Source organism: Pavona decussata, unplaced genomic scaffold (genome assembly GCF_977016875.1).
Source record: "Pavona decussata unplaced genomic scaffold, jaPavDecu1.1 SCAFFOLD_102, whole genome shotgun sequence".
Classification (NCBI taxonomy): Eukaryota; Metazoa; Cnidaria; class Anthozoa; order Scleractinia; family Agariciidae; genus Pavona; species Pavona decussata.
In genome coordinates this window covers 4449269-4465934 of record NW_028145517.1, presented here as the reverse complement: position 1 = coordinate 4465934, position 16666 = coordinate 4449269, and the positions used below count along the sequence as shown (strand labels likewise).

General features: G+C 38.0%; 1 protein-coding gene across 1 annotated transcript; it reads left to right on the top strand.

Annotated features, from left to right (window-relative positions):
* The first annotated feature begins 2976 nt into the window (after positions 1 to 2976).
* On the top strand, positions 2977 to 15651 carry LOC146471765 (transcription factor EC-like). Its single transcript, XM_085120332.1, has 11 exons — positions 2977 to 3227; positions 5722 to 5965; positions 7001 to 7255; positions 7579 to 7607; positions 8735 to 8795; positions 10418 to 10480; positions 11510 to 11567; positions 11696 to 11755; positions 12484 to 12556; positions 12993 to 13140; positions 13815 to 15651. The coding sequence occupies exons 1-11, from the start codon at positions 3115 to 3117 to the stop codon at positions 14085 to 14087; spliced, it is 1377 nt and encodes a 458-aa protein (XP_084976458.1). The 5' UTR covers positions 2977 to 3114; the 3' UTR covers positions 14088 to 15651.
* The last annotated feature ends 1015 nt before the right edge of the window (positions 15652 to 16666 follow it).

Sequence of the window (16666 nt, the reverse complement as noted above, 5' to 3'; positions counted from 1 at the left end):
ACAACTACTGATGTATTTTCGACCACAGCAGAATGAGTCGGTAACTAGTGGAAAGAGCTGAGCAAACTGCCTCCCGGCCTCGCGAGGCGATTAGCTCAGCTGTTTCATCACGTGTGCGGTTGAGTGTTCGTGAGTTTTTCGCCTCGCGAAGCCGTGAGGAAAATATCTGTCGTGTTTGATTTCGCCTCGCGAGGCGAAATTCTCACGAAGACTCAACCGCTGTGACACTTGAGGAAACAGCTCAGCTGACAGTGCCTCGCGATGTCTCGCAAGGCAGTTTGCTCAGCTCTTTCCTCAAGTGTGCGACAGGCTTACTGTTCGATAGAGCTTTTCCACACTCTAGAGGCCAGAATTATTGCGTTCGCCGGTGAATCTGGCCCCTGTTTCAGCGAACAGCCCGTAACGAGGCGTCCGCCCGTCGTTTCTGGCATCGCGTGTCCGTAAAGGGGTTTAGCCTTTACATTAGTACCGTTGTGCTTTTAGAGGGAAGCACAATATGTCTAGCTGACGTGTGTCAACATGAATCTTAACGTTTTCCTGTTTTTCTATTTTTTCCTGGGATTTTTTCACATTCTTTGTCACGTGTTTCGGGCGTTCGTCGGTCACGCGATCGGTTTGACAGAACACGATGCTTGGCAAGGCGTGAGGAGGGCGTGACGAAGGCGTGGCATGGCAAATGCAGGATAAAGGAACGATGGAGATGTAAAATTGCAAAAAAAAAAAAAATAATAAATAACATGTGCACTCCTTATATATGAGAGCAGTAAATTTGGCTCCAAAGATAACGTTTGAAAAGACTTCGAAGCTTGAGAAAAAAAAAAAAAGAAACGTGACGAGCGAAGGAAGGCGACTTAAATTTGTACAACAACAGACCAGTTTGATAGGCAAAGGATTTTCAGCGGACCATGAAATGTAGTTAATTGCGCTACAGTTTGTTGCGATTCAGATATACCGGTACCTTTTTTTATTTTCTCTAAGTCTTTTGTTTTCTTCCTTTTGCGTAAACTATCTTTAAGCTTTTAGCACAGGGCTTTGTTTTCGAGGATGGAAACGAAAACAACACGAGGTCAAGACGTGTAATATGGCTCCGCACGTGTACATTTTCCGGTGTACTGTCTTCTGATCGTTTGAGATCAAAGTCCATCCGTGAAGTGGAATACCCAAATCAACGATTTGAGGAAGACGAGAGAAAAGAATGGTTAAGTTTCCTTTTAATAGTGAATAACAATAAACGTTTTATTAAAATGTTAACTGATGTACCGGTGACCGATCAGTGTTGATCTATACTGACTGAAGAATCGCTGTCATGTACAAACCGGTCACCGTCCCGCGCCTATGAATTCAGTCGGCTGGGATCCTATACATCTGGCCAAAGTTGAAAGTTAAAATAATCATGAAGTATTTCCGAGTATGGATCCACTTAATGGCATACTGTAGAATGAGTAAAAGTAAAGCAAATTTATTTATACACGGTCAGATTTAAAGCTAAAAGGTTCAGTGGGGCTGTGTAATCAAATAAACAGAACGAAACTTGAACAGAAACTCCTTAAATTTCCCAGCTGGCTGAGAGACTTGCCATTTGGCTATTTACAAAGCGTGGCCGAGGATTTGAACCGGGAACTACCCCGAAACAAATCCAACTAGTAGTAAGAGAGAGGACTCGAGATTACTCGTCCACCCTCTAACCACTCGGCCACACACACCGCCTTCCCTCTTAGAACTGTCCCGTTTCAAATTGCCCCGCACTGACTTTTGATAGTGTACCTGTACTTTTTGTTCCCTTTTCGTTTACGTTCTCTAAAACCTAAGCATAAGAGTACCTTTTGCAACACACTTTTAATATGGTATCTCTTGAGAAAGCGTTACGCGAAGGTGATCTCGCTACAAACTGGCAAACTGCTAGCCCGCTTGACCTGACTAACCCTTGGCGAGAAAGATGGCCGTCAAACCCCGTTACAACACGCACACACACAAAAGATTTAAACAGGTATTTTAGGGAAATATGGACCAGACAAGGAAAAATGTCCGTAGTAAGGAGCATAGGCTACTCGGTTAGCGTGTGTTGGGGTTTATTTGGTCGGTAGTTAACGTGTGCCGTGCTTACAAGAGTAGCATTGGTGTCATCATCACGGTTGTTAACGTTTCCTGTTATTGTTTGTATTTTCCGGGATACTTTCATGTTCGTCCTCGCTCTTTCTACTGCTTTGGTTAAGTAAACATCTCTTGGTCTCACTAAATCAATGTTTCTTCAGTTAGTGGCCGAAATGAACGGGGTGTCCGGAGGCCCGCTTAATCAAAGTCAAAGGAAAGTGAAATTAAAACAATGTTACAGTATTTGTCTTGAGTTTCTAGGAAAACACACCTGCTTTCTTGTTCGGAGGGCGCGGAGCTACCTGAATAATCAACCAACTTGTACCGCTTGACCAAAGTTAGAGAAAAGTAAATTAATTTTTGTCCTCTGTTTCTAGGAAAACACACCTGCTTTTCAGTCAAGGCAAAGTTCTAAGCTCGTTTTAAAGAGGGGCTTTCCCAAAATGACAAAGGCAAATCCGGCATTCCACACGGCGGTGAATATTCCAGATTTCACACCTTGCTCTCGGGTTTTAGAGATAAAACGTGGACAACAGTGATTTCCCCTGTGGAGAAGAGAAAGTTGAAAGTGTGTACATATTTTAAGTACATGTAAAGCTCAAAGGTACAGCATGGTACAAATTTGTTCTTCTCAGATTTCCGTCTTCGGGGTCTGCAGATTCGATTAGTAGGTGTTGTTATTCTTATTCCATAAAAGGATAATTATATCCACCGCCTATATTTATTTCCTCCCCCATAAAAGGCTCTGGGCTTGACGTATCCCACTTCATATACAATGGAAACTATTATTAAATGCCGTACCCATTTCCGGAATACCCCGGTACAGCCAATCACATCTATTTGACGTAAGGTTCTATTTTTAAAACCACGTGGTCTATTCTGACCAATCACAACCATAGGTTCGAGAAGCAAGATGGAGACTTCGGGGATGAAACCGTGAAGACGTAAGAGATAGCACGGAGTTTGCTTCTTCTTTTGGGTTAAAGACCTCAGCTTCCTCAATTTTTCAATCAAGGCTTTCAAATGAGTGAGTCTGGAGTGGATCTCGACTTCGATCTTCTTAGTCCGGACGACTTCGATTCGCAAGACGAAGGAGAATTATTTTACACGTTGAAGTCAAAGGTTTTGGATCCAAGGTAAGCTTAAGCGTGTGACGAACTTACGAGTGTTTTAGTTCGTTCTTCTTCCAGCTATGATCTTTAGCGGGTCGATCTGCTCTTCATTGACAAGTTGGGAGGCCTTATCGATTCGCCATCCGATCTTTCGCGTCGAAAACTGAAAGGTTGTCAATAAGTCGAAGTTCAATTTCCGTGCAGCGGCAAGCTGCGTGCTGCTCGCGACGAAACATATTTTCCCGAAATTCTTTATTGTATAAAGCCACCGAAAGTATTTCTTGTTAATACGGTTTTTGCACACCGTGGTTGTTATGTAATAACAAAGTAAGTTTTAAAGGTTATTCTAAACGCAGTCGAGTATCACATCAATCGACTCTTTTTTGCAATTTGTTGCTACATTCTCGATATTTATAGCGTATTAAACTTCGTTGCCAGCGCTTGCCTAGCCATGGTGAATACTGAAGTGCAACCTTCAACAGTAGTTTCTTACGTCGGATTTCCGTTTCGTTTTCATTTTGAACTTGTCCGGGCGGACTGTTTTATGAGAAAACATGCCATTTTCAGTAACTGCACGCGCACGATTTTCACAGAAGAATCGATCGAGAAAACTGTGAACTTCTTGTAGAAATATCTGCGGTCCAGCTTACATTGCAGTTGTCGACGCAAAGTAACATATCTTTTTGTAAGTGAATGTCTCGATGTACCAATTTTAACAAATCTCGTCTTGTCTTTTTCATAGTATTGAAGAGGGATTATCCCATGACATGTTATATAAGAAAAGAAAAAAAAAACAACAATTATTAGTCCCGTGTCGAACATTTTGAAATTTCGTAGTTATTAGACACATGATTAAACTCTAACTTTGCGAGGATTCTCTTTAAGTTTTTTTTTATGATCTATACGTGTATTTATATTAGCTTGCTATTTGACAATTATCCTGTAGTTAACGTTTAAAGGCCTAGAATATGGCAAATGATTCCTAGTTTCTGCACTAATGCTAATTCTCTGACCCGGTGGGTTTTTTCCCCTTGTTTCGGTTTCAGTTTCTTGGTATCATGCTTTCCATGGTTGCCTGCGAGTTTTCCTGTTTTTCTGGGAATTTGTTTGCAACTTTAGTCGTCGGAAATGTAGTGATAATATTTATGAAACGAACATGGCAAAGGTAAAACTCTCTCGCATGTTGTTTTGGTTATCTTGGCTCTCCTGGGGCACTTCTTTCATAGAAATCGTTAAGTACACATTATTGTTAAGGACATTCATGTGATCATCATGAGAAGTAAATTGAAGTCTTAGTTGTTTTGTGCGGTTGAAGACAAAGACTGTTGTTGACTATTTTGTTGTTTTGCTTGCAAGTTTCCAGTGATATTATATTGTGTTGCAAATAAAGTTGTTTGGCTTTGATATTTTACCTCATCTTATAGTAAAAAAAGTCAGATAACGTTTTCTTAGTAATGTACATGTAACTGCACAAAAGGAATTTTGTTTGTAGAAACATTCTCTTCAGAGTAAAGAAAAACTGGAAAGATTGGAAGCCATTGTATATTGTGAATTGATGATGCTTTAAAAAAATTTGTGTTAATTTGTATATTTTACTATTTCTTCATTTAAAACTTTCAAATGGTAGCTTTATTTGAGCACTTACTATAATATTGAAAATGATAATAAGGGTTCTTTCAAGCCAACTTCAGAAATGCACAAAAAAGCAATGTACAGAATCTACTCAATACAAAACGGAATACTTTCGGATCTTTACTGAAAAAGTGATCTCTGTATGTGTATATATAAATTGAAGGTACCTTGATACTGTACCAGTTTTCAAGACAAATTATGGCTAGATGCAAGGCACAGTTGATCTTTAAGTAGCCTTTTTGCCACGTGCCATTTACGGAATACCCATTCAAGGAAATGCTAAGGAGAATAGGGGATTCCTCGCCCTTCTGTAACTTATTACTTGGGTGAAATCTTATGAAAGGGGTGTATTTAATATTCCACTTCCTGTAAATCTAATCAATTAGAAATACAGAAATCAATTGGAAATACTTAATTTTCATTGTTAAAGGTTTGTATAAGAGGTGTGCCTTTATGCCTTGAATTGGGGGCGGTTTTATTCAAATGACCATTTATGGAATATTTAAGGCTTGCGTTACCTACAGGAAGTGAATTGATTTACTAACACATGTTAAGTGAATGATCCATCTAACCTTTACCCATAGGCTTACTTAGGTTGTCATTTCTATTTTTATAGTTCCTAACCAATAGAGTATATTAAAATGTTCACATGTCTTCATTTCTATCCAATATATGCAACAACAAACTCAGCTGACAAACAGCTAAATCTTGCATTCAAGCAAGCCAGCTCGCCTCACTTAACAATCAATCACATATATATATTTTGGACAATATACAGCGAAGTCATTATGCCTACAGATTACGCTCTTCCATATTCCAGTTATTTTGCCCATATAAAACATCCGCTTAAATGGATCCTAACGTACTCCAATTCTTGCAAACCCAGTCAGGACCCTTCAGCGCTTGGCTTGTACACAGACAGAGGAGACCCGATCAAGAAAATGACAGCTCCGATAACCAGAACAAACTTCAAGCAGCAGCTTCAGCGGCAGCAGCTTGAACAACAGGAACAGTTGTTTCAAGTGCAGAAGCAGGGTCAGTTAGACTTGCCGCATTCCCAAGGTATCAATATGCCAAGGACTTCATCTCCAACAACTGTCCCTCCTGATGTTCCTTCAAGTGTTCTTCAGGTATTTAGAATTGTGCGATTTCTTTTCTTTTGTTCTAGCAAGCTATTTTACTTGTCTTAAAAATAATTAGTGCTATTATCAATGTGGGAATCATGTGATTTTGTCCCATAGCTTAAAGCTGCCTGAATTTTGAAAAAACGTATTTTGGATTTTTTCAGTATGTAGTGTTGCATTTCATTAATTTGTGGAATGTTTATTTAGCTGTGTCAAATGACTGACAAAGGGGTTGAGAGTACGAGTACTCATAAAAGGCAAAAAATATCCTCTGACTGATATTTTGAAAAAGTTCCTGGTTTTGTTGTATTTTCACTGACCTTACATGTTGTATGACAGATTAGTTCCATTGATGTATTAAAATAGATAAAGGACTTCAAAAAGACATCACAAATTCTCATTTCTCTAAAAATGGTAATCAATTGTGTGAGAGTTTTTATTTCATTATGTAACATTGTTAAAGCTCCCTGATGCATGGTATAACATACTTGCAGCTGCCCGCTTGAAATCGTGACATGCCTGGGCGTATATGGGAGAATGAGTTTGTTAGTTAATCATGTGTTCTGTAAGAAGATGGTGTAAAGGCTCTTGCATTCTTGAACGTGCTGGCTATTTGAGCTCAAACTGTTTTAATTAGAGATAACTTGTCATTTGATAACCTTCTCTTGACAGATTGTTATAGTATATGAGATTGACCTTTTTAGTAAAAACATGTCTTTGTATCACTATTCAATTTCACCATGACCCTCTTTTCCTTCTTTGGTCAAGTGAAAACTAATATCCAAAGAAAATTAATCTTCTTGGAGGCTTAGCCTTTAGCTATATATTTGAAACCCATCTCTTAGAGAAATCATAAGTTGGAAGCCCGACAAGAACTCATAAACATTTGCCACGGTGCAAAACAATATTATTTAACTTCAGCTATCTGAGAGAATTGCCTAGCACAACAATGACAGTAACAATGGTATGTAAAGGGAAATGTCTTGTTGAATACAAGTGGATTTCCTGTTCCATAACAGCCTGTATGTGTTTACTTCACAGGTGAAAACACAGCTGGAAAACCCCACTCGCTACTTCATTGCACAAAAGCAGAAAAGACAGCTTAAGGAATATCTCAAAACGCAAGGTTCGCCATCTGCAGCCGGTGACTTAGCAACAGTGGTGACCTGTGCTAGTCAACCAACATTAAATGCTATCAATCAACAAGCCGTCGCAGCTTTAGCTTCCAGTCATTTAATGGGCCAGCCTGAGAGTCCTATGGTCGTCACAAGTCCGGATGGGAACAACGCACCTGATGTGAGTGTTTTTCTTCACAGCTTAATTCCATTTTAATCTCTATCAAGATAATTTTTTAGTCATCAACGTTTGTGAGTAATATTGCATGTAGTCATAGAGAGCAAACATCAACACGAAGGTTCCTACGGTTTTGAAATTTATCATAATATTCCCTATCTGATGGTTTCTTTAATTACTGGTACAACCTTCAGACCTTTTTTTTTTTTACATTTCATTTCAAAAAAATTTCCTGTATCTGTGTGCTCTTAATCTTTATTTTTTACATTCTTTTCTACTTCTAATGAGGTTTCATGTTTAATGTGCATTCTGTGTGCCTCTTGCAGGTTGATAATTTACTGGATGATATCATAAGGTAAGTTGTTCTGAAAATTTTGTTGTTTTGTTCAACAGAGTCGGCATAAGGAAAGGTTAATTTCACCCTTTAAGCCTCAATAATTACCAGCATCCAAGAGCTCCTTATGATATCAGTGCTTTATGAAACATTCAGGGCATGAAATTTAGAGATCACCAAAGATAAAATGTTTTTATTTATAAATTAAACAAATAATTATCTCCCAAAAAGTACTTAAAGTATATTTGACAATTTGTTTTTGGTTGATCAAACATTAATGTTGTTCTTTAGTGAAAATAACAAAAAAGAAATCCTTATCAATTTTTCTTCTCTGCCTTTGCGAGGTATAAATGCATCAAATTTCACTTCCAGTTTCGTACAATACTGTGTAAGATGTGGGACTTGGGATAGTAGAGCTGTGACATCAATACAGGAACACTTAGTCGTGCAGTTTCTCTATTTCTCAGTTGTTTCATTCTGAGTGTTCAACAATCCCAAATTCCTATTTTCGTCCACAAAGTTTTCTTCCTCTGCACACAAAACAAACAAGGAATAGAGAAATTGTGAGACTAGCGTTCCTGAATTGAGGCCACAGCCCTACTATCACCAGTCTCCTGCCTTGCACGGTACTGTACCCACCTGGAGGTTCAATTAGACATTTTTATACTCCTTGAATGTGGGGAAGAAATATTGATAAGGATTTTTCTGATTTTCATACAAGAACAACATAAAGATTTGATCAACCAAATTAAAAAAACCTGTCTTATACACTTAAAGAAATATAAAGGAAACAATGAAGAGATCATTTATGTCAAAAGTGGGGTTGTAAGGGAGAACTCAAGTTTAGAATAGTTAGGACAAACATTGCATTTTATTGGGAAAAATTATTGTAAGGTTAAGAATATAATTCAAGCAACCCATTCAATTCCCCCACTTGGCATGGGAAGAATGTAAACAAAGGAAAAGCTGCCAACTAGAAAACTGAAGTCACAATCAAATCATCTGATGGTGAAATATAATATCTTGTAGTCATGGCAAAATCATATGATACTGTTCAATACTCTTGAAGGTGAGCTACGTGTTCTTGTGGTTCAGTTGAATCAAACTTCTCTGATGTGTATGCGTATGTTTTTGTTTTCTCTTGTTAGCCTAGAATCTAATCCGATAGATGAAGGTTTGCCCTGGGATGCTACACTAACACTTGGTTCGGTAAGTGCACCTGAAGTTGAGAGTTTGAAGATTTTAGATTTTTCATCATTTGGTAGGCTGTCAAATTTTGAGAAGCTTATGTGTAAAACTTAGCTATCTATTAAGAAATGTGATGAGAATCATGGGGTCTTGTTTTCATATGGGTGATATTTGTTGGCATATTTACAAATTGCTTGAAATTAGAGCAAACAGTGACGATAAACAAGGAAACTCAAACAAATAATTTAATTTAAAGTGTTTGTTTTTCAATTTGCTGTCAAATCTAGGGTGTTTAAAGGAATCCTTGACTTAGCCAACACATTTGTTCTTCTCAGAATATTTTGCTTGATGTTTAATTGACAGAAAGTCCAAAGACTGGGACTTTTTCTCTTGAATTTATAAGCTTTTTTGCCTTGTGGCCTAATGCCTTATTGGCGACCATGAAGATGAGTGAGTGTGAGTTTTGCCTTTCTCCAAATCTCAGCTGGCTTTTCTGTACACAAAACAACATTTCCCCAGTACTGTTTTGGAAGGATGTGATTCTGGTCTTGTAGTTCTTATATCATGGGGCAACAAAATGTATCTCTTGATACACAGCGCCTGTCTTGAGAGATGCCTATTTTTTTGAAAATGCACAAGGACTTAATCACTTCACAATATATTAACAGTGTATTGTAAATGAAGCAATAGTATACAAGCAAGTTTGTGGGAAAATGCAGCAAGCATACAGGGCAGGTTTTGAAAGATGTGGCAAATAGTGGAATACCGAGTAGTTATTTTTCTGGTGGATTTCATCTGTTTCATCAACAATGATATTAGAAGCACAAAGTTCAAATCTGAAAAAAACTTTTGCCCTAAAAGGAGATTTTTAATCGCAAATGAACCCAAATATGTTAGTGGTTAATACCTCCAAAGCAGATCTTATGCTGAAGTAACCACTGGCTGCCTTTCAAGAAGATGAGCCAAAATGAACAAATAATAGGACTATATGCAAAAACAAAGTGTCACAGTAAAAATATGTTCTTCTCCGACCTAACTGTATTTGCATCAAGCGAAAAAACACCAATTTTGTTTTCAGGCAGCTTTTGACCAATCAGGAGTAGGACCCCTCTCAGTTTAATTTGGAAATGAGACTTTTGATCCTAGTGCATTTGCCTGGAGCATGATTTGGGTTTTACCCTTTGTCTTTGGGTGTGCCATTTAAGGTGTGACACCTAAGGCATGACACTCAATGCATCATACCAATTAACCCTCAAGGCTATGTATCAACATATGTATTCTCCACACTATGCTCTATATATTTCTTATGGAGCTAAGTGAGAGAATTTGTTTCAACATCAAGACCTTGTATCAATAATATTGAATTGGAGTAATTTTCCTTTTTATCTTACTACCTGTATGCTTGATTAAGAAGTGATACTATTGGGGCTTAATGATTGGTGAAGAGTTAAGGAAATCCAACAAACTTGCCCAGTGATACAGTTAAAGCTAACTATTGACTGCCATTGACTTTATCTGAAAATTTTGTGCGTGTTTTTTCATAACTGATACGGGAATCAACGAGTTCTTCGGGCTTGGTTGTTGGTGCGTGTAATTACGAGCGGTTTCCTGTACCTCTCTGACCAAAGGTAATTCTTTCTCAGGTTCCACAAGTTACCACAGGAAACATGTTTGATTTGTATAATGGACTTGGTATGGCGCCTTTGGTAAGTAAAATCTTCCTTACTGTACACTCAGTGGTACAATTCACCATTAACATGACATTTTCAAACGCTGAAAGAAATGAAATTTCAGTAAGATTTGCCGTGATGAATTTAGGAAAAATGTGAAGTTTCAGAGAGTTGTACTTCAAACTTAAGGAAATAATAATTATTCTAATTATTCAAGTTTGAATCTGTGATTTTTGCCAATAAAATAATGCTTGGCCAGTGGACTATCAGCCTGTATGCTTTACATTCTTTGCCAAAATAAATTTTTTAACTTTTAGATTTTCTTGAATTTTAAATCAGGTCTCTACAAAATGTCACTTTTTTTGCTAAATTTAGTGTCGCATATTCATTTTCTGAACTTGTGTTGCTATGATTTTATTTTTAAATAATCATTAATCCTTTTAATGTGTAGACCAGGAAGGTTTATTTAAATTGTGCATGTTAAGGCTCAGGGCCCGGTTGTTCGAAAGCTGATTAAGGCTAATCCACAATTAAAAGTTAATCGAGGTTTTCATCTCACTCGTAAAGAATGTTTTTAAGGCTAATTCTAATGGTAAAGAAAAGTTGTAAGGCAAAACTGAGGGACAAAAATCTTTTGGAAGAATTTGTGTGGCTTAGTAAATAAACTCGAATCAAAGTTCACGTTGACACAGGATTAGTTGAATCCGGCTTTGAACAACTGGGCCCAGGTTGTATTAACAAATTTGAAAATCTTACATCTAATCCGATGAGACAAGATGCCCCTTAATTGTAGCTAGAAGTACCATGTTCTGAGTTATGGTACTAAACTAGATAACAGAATGACTCACAGCAAATATTGTATAAAGTTGGTAGGGAACATGAACTTTGCAGTAGATGAACAGTGCGTACATGTAGAGTAACAGTCATAATGTGTTAGCTCTTGCAGTAATTTTGTTCAAAAAAAGGTTGAAAGGGTTTTTTTCTTCAGTTTTATTTGTTTATGAATTTTGTTGTTATATGACATATTTTATTGCTTTTCTTTAATGTGGGATTATTTTTTTACAGCTTCATGCCCCTGCGCCTTCCTCTAGTTGCCCAGCTGTCATAAAACAGGAGTCGCAAGGTCAGTGGTGGTGTATGGTTTTTTATCTTGTAGTTAATATAATTCTACTGTGTGTTATATTTTCAATTTTTTGAACATGGGGTGTCTGTTCCGGTAGCATTATTAATCAAACTTTGTTCTACTTTCAGATGTAATGTTTGAGCAACATTTTGCTAAAGACCGACAGAAGAAAGATAACCATAATATGAGTGAGTGTTTCATTCTTTTTCTTTGTTTTGTCTTTTTACACTTTGGATTTTATCCATAGATTCAAAAGATAGAACTTCCTTGTACAGTATAATAAACAGCACTACAGAAAAGTACTGCTCAGTAGCTTTCACTTGAATGGTCACACTTTAGGATTTCATCCACAGACTCAAGAGTTAGAGCCACCTTGTACAGCATAATAAACAGCACCACAGGAACGTACTGCTCAGTAGCTTTCATTTGGATGGCAACACTTTAGGATTTCATCCAGAGACTCAATAGTTAGAGCCACCTTGTACCGCATAACAAACAACACCACAGGAAAGTACTGCTCAGTAGCTCTCATTTGGATGGTAACACTTTAGGATTTCATCCAGAGACTCAATAGTTAGAGCCACCTTGTGCCGCATAACAAACAACACCACAGGAAAGTGCTGCTCAGTAGCTTTCATTTGGATGGTCACACTTTAGCATTTCATCCAGAGACTCAAAAGTTAGAGCCACCTTGTACAGCATAATCAGCACCACAGGAAAGTACTGCTCAGTAACATTCGTTTGCACTGAATACATGGCCACACTTTTGGAGTTTGTTTACAAACAAGATGAATTATCCAGCTGTTGATTTTCTTCTTTTGAGTTTAATTCTTTTGTTCAGTTGTCAATGTATTGGTGATTTTGGCAGGAGCATAATGACATAAATTGATTATTCTTTACTCTACCTTTTTGTCAGTTGAAAGACGAAGAAGATTCAACATCAACGACAGAATTAAAGAATTAGGAACCCTTCTTCCTCGACAAGATTCGTAAGTAGTGTGCTTTTCTTCATTGTGAAAAAACAGGGGTGGGCACGGGCAAGGAAAAGTCAAGGAAAAACATTTTTTTTCCAAGGTCGGGAAAAATTAGGGACTTTTGCATCAAGTTGGGGAATTCTAAATTCTACCAAAAAGTCATTGAAAAGTTAGGGGATTTTGGTTTTGGCTGGCTACCAGGTTTGTGAAAGGGTTCCCTTGTTGGCAAAGGAAATCACGTTTCAAAGAATATTTAGGAAGGAAGTGATTTCTGTAGCTTAATCTCTGGCTTGGATTGTCAGTGCAAATTGGTTTGTGGTCGGGGAAAGTCAGGGAAATGTTTTTGCTGTGATTAGTGGTAACCCTGAAAAGCGTTTTTGTTGTGTACGTAGTAACTTTTGCGAGGTTTCAGTTTATGATCTTTAAGACCGTTTGTTCTGATTACGTGTAGTGATGTGCGACAAAACAAGGGCACCATTTTGAAGGCTTCTGTGGATTATATAAGGAGATTGAGACGTGAACAGGACCGCATGAAGCAAGTTGAAGAGGAAAAACGAAACACAGAGGAACTCAATAGAAGATTGTTACTCCGAGTGCAGGTCAGTTTGAAGTGAGGGTATTGTTTGGCAAAACCTTTTGTTTGTTTTATCGTGGAGCCTTTGGGCCAGTTATTTAAACAGAGTCTAACTTAGGCCGCGGCTTAAGACAATCAGTGGGCCTCCGAATCTGTTTATCAGTGATTTATTTTACGTAGATAAATAGTTTTCTAGTTTGGGGTGCAAGCCTCCTTGTTACCATCAGCAGCAGACAATGTTTAGATATGACGGTTGGCAAAATTGAAAATGGCTTAGAACGTGGTGTTTTTGAAGTTTACGAGTGTGGATAAAACCCTGAAACAAACGATTAAATTGGGTTATCAAATAAAGAGGTTTTCTTTATTTAATAACGCTTTTAAGAAGTTTTCCTTACATCTGTTTTGATCAACTATGGTTTTCACAGAAATCGAAAGTACTATTTGTAGTGATTTGTTTCAATGTTATTTTAGTGCTGTGTTTCATTCATCCATTTTTATGGTTAGCTTGCGCACGCAAGTCAAAACTGTTTCAAATAATCTTGTCCATTTGTGCCGTTCAACTGGGCGAAGCTGCAACAGCGTAGTATCAGATATTGCGTTGATTCTGGTCTCTAGTTGTTGGTCTTCTCTGTTTTCTTTTCTATGGTCTTGGTGATTTTAAACTAAGATTGTAACGGAAATCTTTTCTTTAAATTGTAGGAGCTTGAGATGCATGCTCGTGCGCATGGAATTCCAACGACGCCACTGACCTCAGACACAACGACAGCGCTGTTGTCATCAATTCTAACGACGAAACCAACCTCTGGTGAGACTGTCAAAATAAAACAAGAACCTGTGGAGAGCAGTAGCGGTTGTTCATCAACAAAATCATGTAGCCAGGAAAACCAGGAACCTATGGATGACTATTCTCTACCTTCGTCGTGTAACCCAAGTCCCCGCTCTGCTAGCATGGATGACGACATGACAGATTGAGCTGCGTTAATCTCTTCGATAACTCGACATGCTTCTCAGGATTGCCTTGGGCTCAATTTTTAGAGGGGCTCAGATCTGTTGTCATTCTCGTACCTCTTAGTTTGAGTCCACAGGGTGATCGGGTGCTTTGGGTCCTGGATTGTGAACAGCGCAATGGACCACTGGTGAAGGTTTGAGCGCCAAGCAAAACTTTAGTGACACTAAAAACAAGCTTCGTCTTTGCTTTAAAAGCTCTGAGCAGCTCTAAGGATATGAATCTGTGTTTCCACGTCGTGTTGACCAATACACAACAGTTTACAAGAAAACTCTTACAGGATTGTGTGAAAAGAGAACATGTTACATGTATATGGCTGGGTGCAGGGTGTATGGGTGAATGCAAAAACAGTCGTGTTCTTGGCACTGTCTGGTCTACATACATGCGCTGGTAGTCCGGTTTAACCTCTCAAGTGAGTTTGGGAGAATCCAAGTTTAATATAACTTGCTTTCCTCCTGTTCACTTACTAGTCGAGTTCTCTCAAGCTAATTGCAATGATTGTAGTGCCCTACATGTATGTAGACTTGTACAGATGGCCATTAGCTTCCTTAATCAGTCGTTTTTATCTTGGCACAGCCACTCACAAAATCGTTATCTAAATATAGCAACACAGACATGCATGAAACGTTGTATAGAGGAATTTTATTACGGAGGACCACGCCAACAAGACAGGCAGCCGACAGAAGTTTCAGTTCTATTTTACAGTCCTTGCGAAACGTAATGTTGCTAATGTTTTTTGGCAAGTTTTCAGTAGTATCGAGACCTGTTTGATCACGTTTTGGTGGCTTTCGAACTGGCAAATTGAAACTCAAGAATTGTGACATTGGATTGAATCGCGTGGAATATAATTCAAGCTTCAGATGAGAAATGACTTTGCTCTCTGTTTTACTTTCATACAATTCGTGTTCAGAGTAACGCATATGTTTTTTAGTTCTTTGTGTTTTTACTGATAATTCTTTTCCAGTTACTGAGCTTGAATTAAATTCAACGCGACTGGCCTGGCATAAATTCTTAAATTCTCTGAAAGAAGGTATACGTCTTGTTTTGAATGAAAATCTTGCCGCCAAATTCTACAAACGGTGTCAAGACCAATGTTTCAAGAGCGTCTTTAGGCAAGGGTTTCAAGAATATGTACACTTGTTGCTAGATATGTACCTGGTAGACCATTTTGTTTTTATCTAGTCAAGTTCATTTTGAATCGATGTATTTACGTGTCAGTGGAATCAGGTTATTCGTCATTTGTTTTTGGTCCTGTCAAAGGGGATTCGTTAAAAGGTTAAACGTTGTCGACTAAGCACGCTAGAAAAAGTTACTGGCTCAATTTCATAGTGGAGTGCCAAGGACAATAAACCAAAATAAAAAAGTATATTTTAAATTCTTTTTATATTTCATTAGAAATAAAAAAAAATTGCGGATGTGACCAGGATAGAAATCTCACCATTATAAAAGACATTTTAGAGTTATATTTACAAAGTGTGATGTGCGCTTTTTATTTACGCTTATGAACACAATAAAGATTGTTGAATTTTACTTGCGTTGGTCATCATCAGTGTAAGTTCCTTTATTTTTAGTGTGAGTTCATAAGATTACAGTCGAACATTGGACCAAAAGGAAGTCAAGACATCTTGAACGCGAAAGATCTGGATAGTAACGGGCAAGTTATAAATGTAAGGAAAACGACAACAGTTTTGATTTTTAAATACATGTTTCGGTAGCTCTTATGTCATCTTCAGTCAAAAAAAAAACTGTTGTCGTTTATCTTTAACTTTTATCTTAAAAGATATCTTGTCTTGCAGCGAAAAGTGTCGAGTTCTTCCGATAACCGAAGGAAAATCGTATTTACAACATTGTGTTACTTTTCAGTAAAGATTGTATACTATTTGCTCAGCTTCTTTCTCAGTCGTTCTTTTCAGTACGGAGAAAAGTGGCCCAGAATTTTAGGCGCCATTTTCACAGGAGGTGTTGATTTTCCAACCATCCTCGGGAGACCAAAATTCCTCGGGAAGTCGAAACGGTTGAAGCCAGTTTTCTTTGCCGCTTTTTTCCCGTCCGTTTTGACCTTGGGTTTTGACCATGGGTTCGTGTGCGAAATTAACGTATTTCCGGAACGTGAAAGCGTATTTGAATATGAAATTTTCCGTGAACGTTCGGTTTTTTCACTGGTGTGTATAGTGTATTATTAAAAACTGCATCATTGTATAATGCAATTCGAGGGATTGGATTGGCTTAGCGGCCATGGTATATGAGCAATTATACCATGGCCGAGAAATGGCGACCATTAAATTGCCTTCTGGTCGTTCTTGCACAGCGAAATCAGTAAGATCTAGCAATATTTCTCAGTTGTTTTTAATAAAACAATTATTCCACTTGCGCTTGTTGGATATGAGATGATTATAGCCAACTCGGCGCTTCGCGCCTCGTTGGCTATCTATCATCTCATATCCAACGCGCGCTTGTGGAATAATTGTTAAATAAAAGGAGGGCGTTTGACGACCTTCAGTGGTCTCAGTAGTTTAAGTTTCGGGATCCGAATGACAACATATTT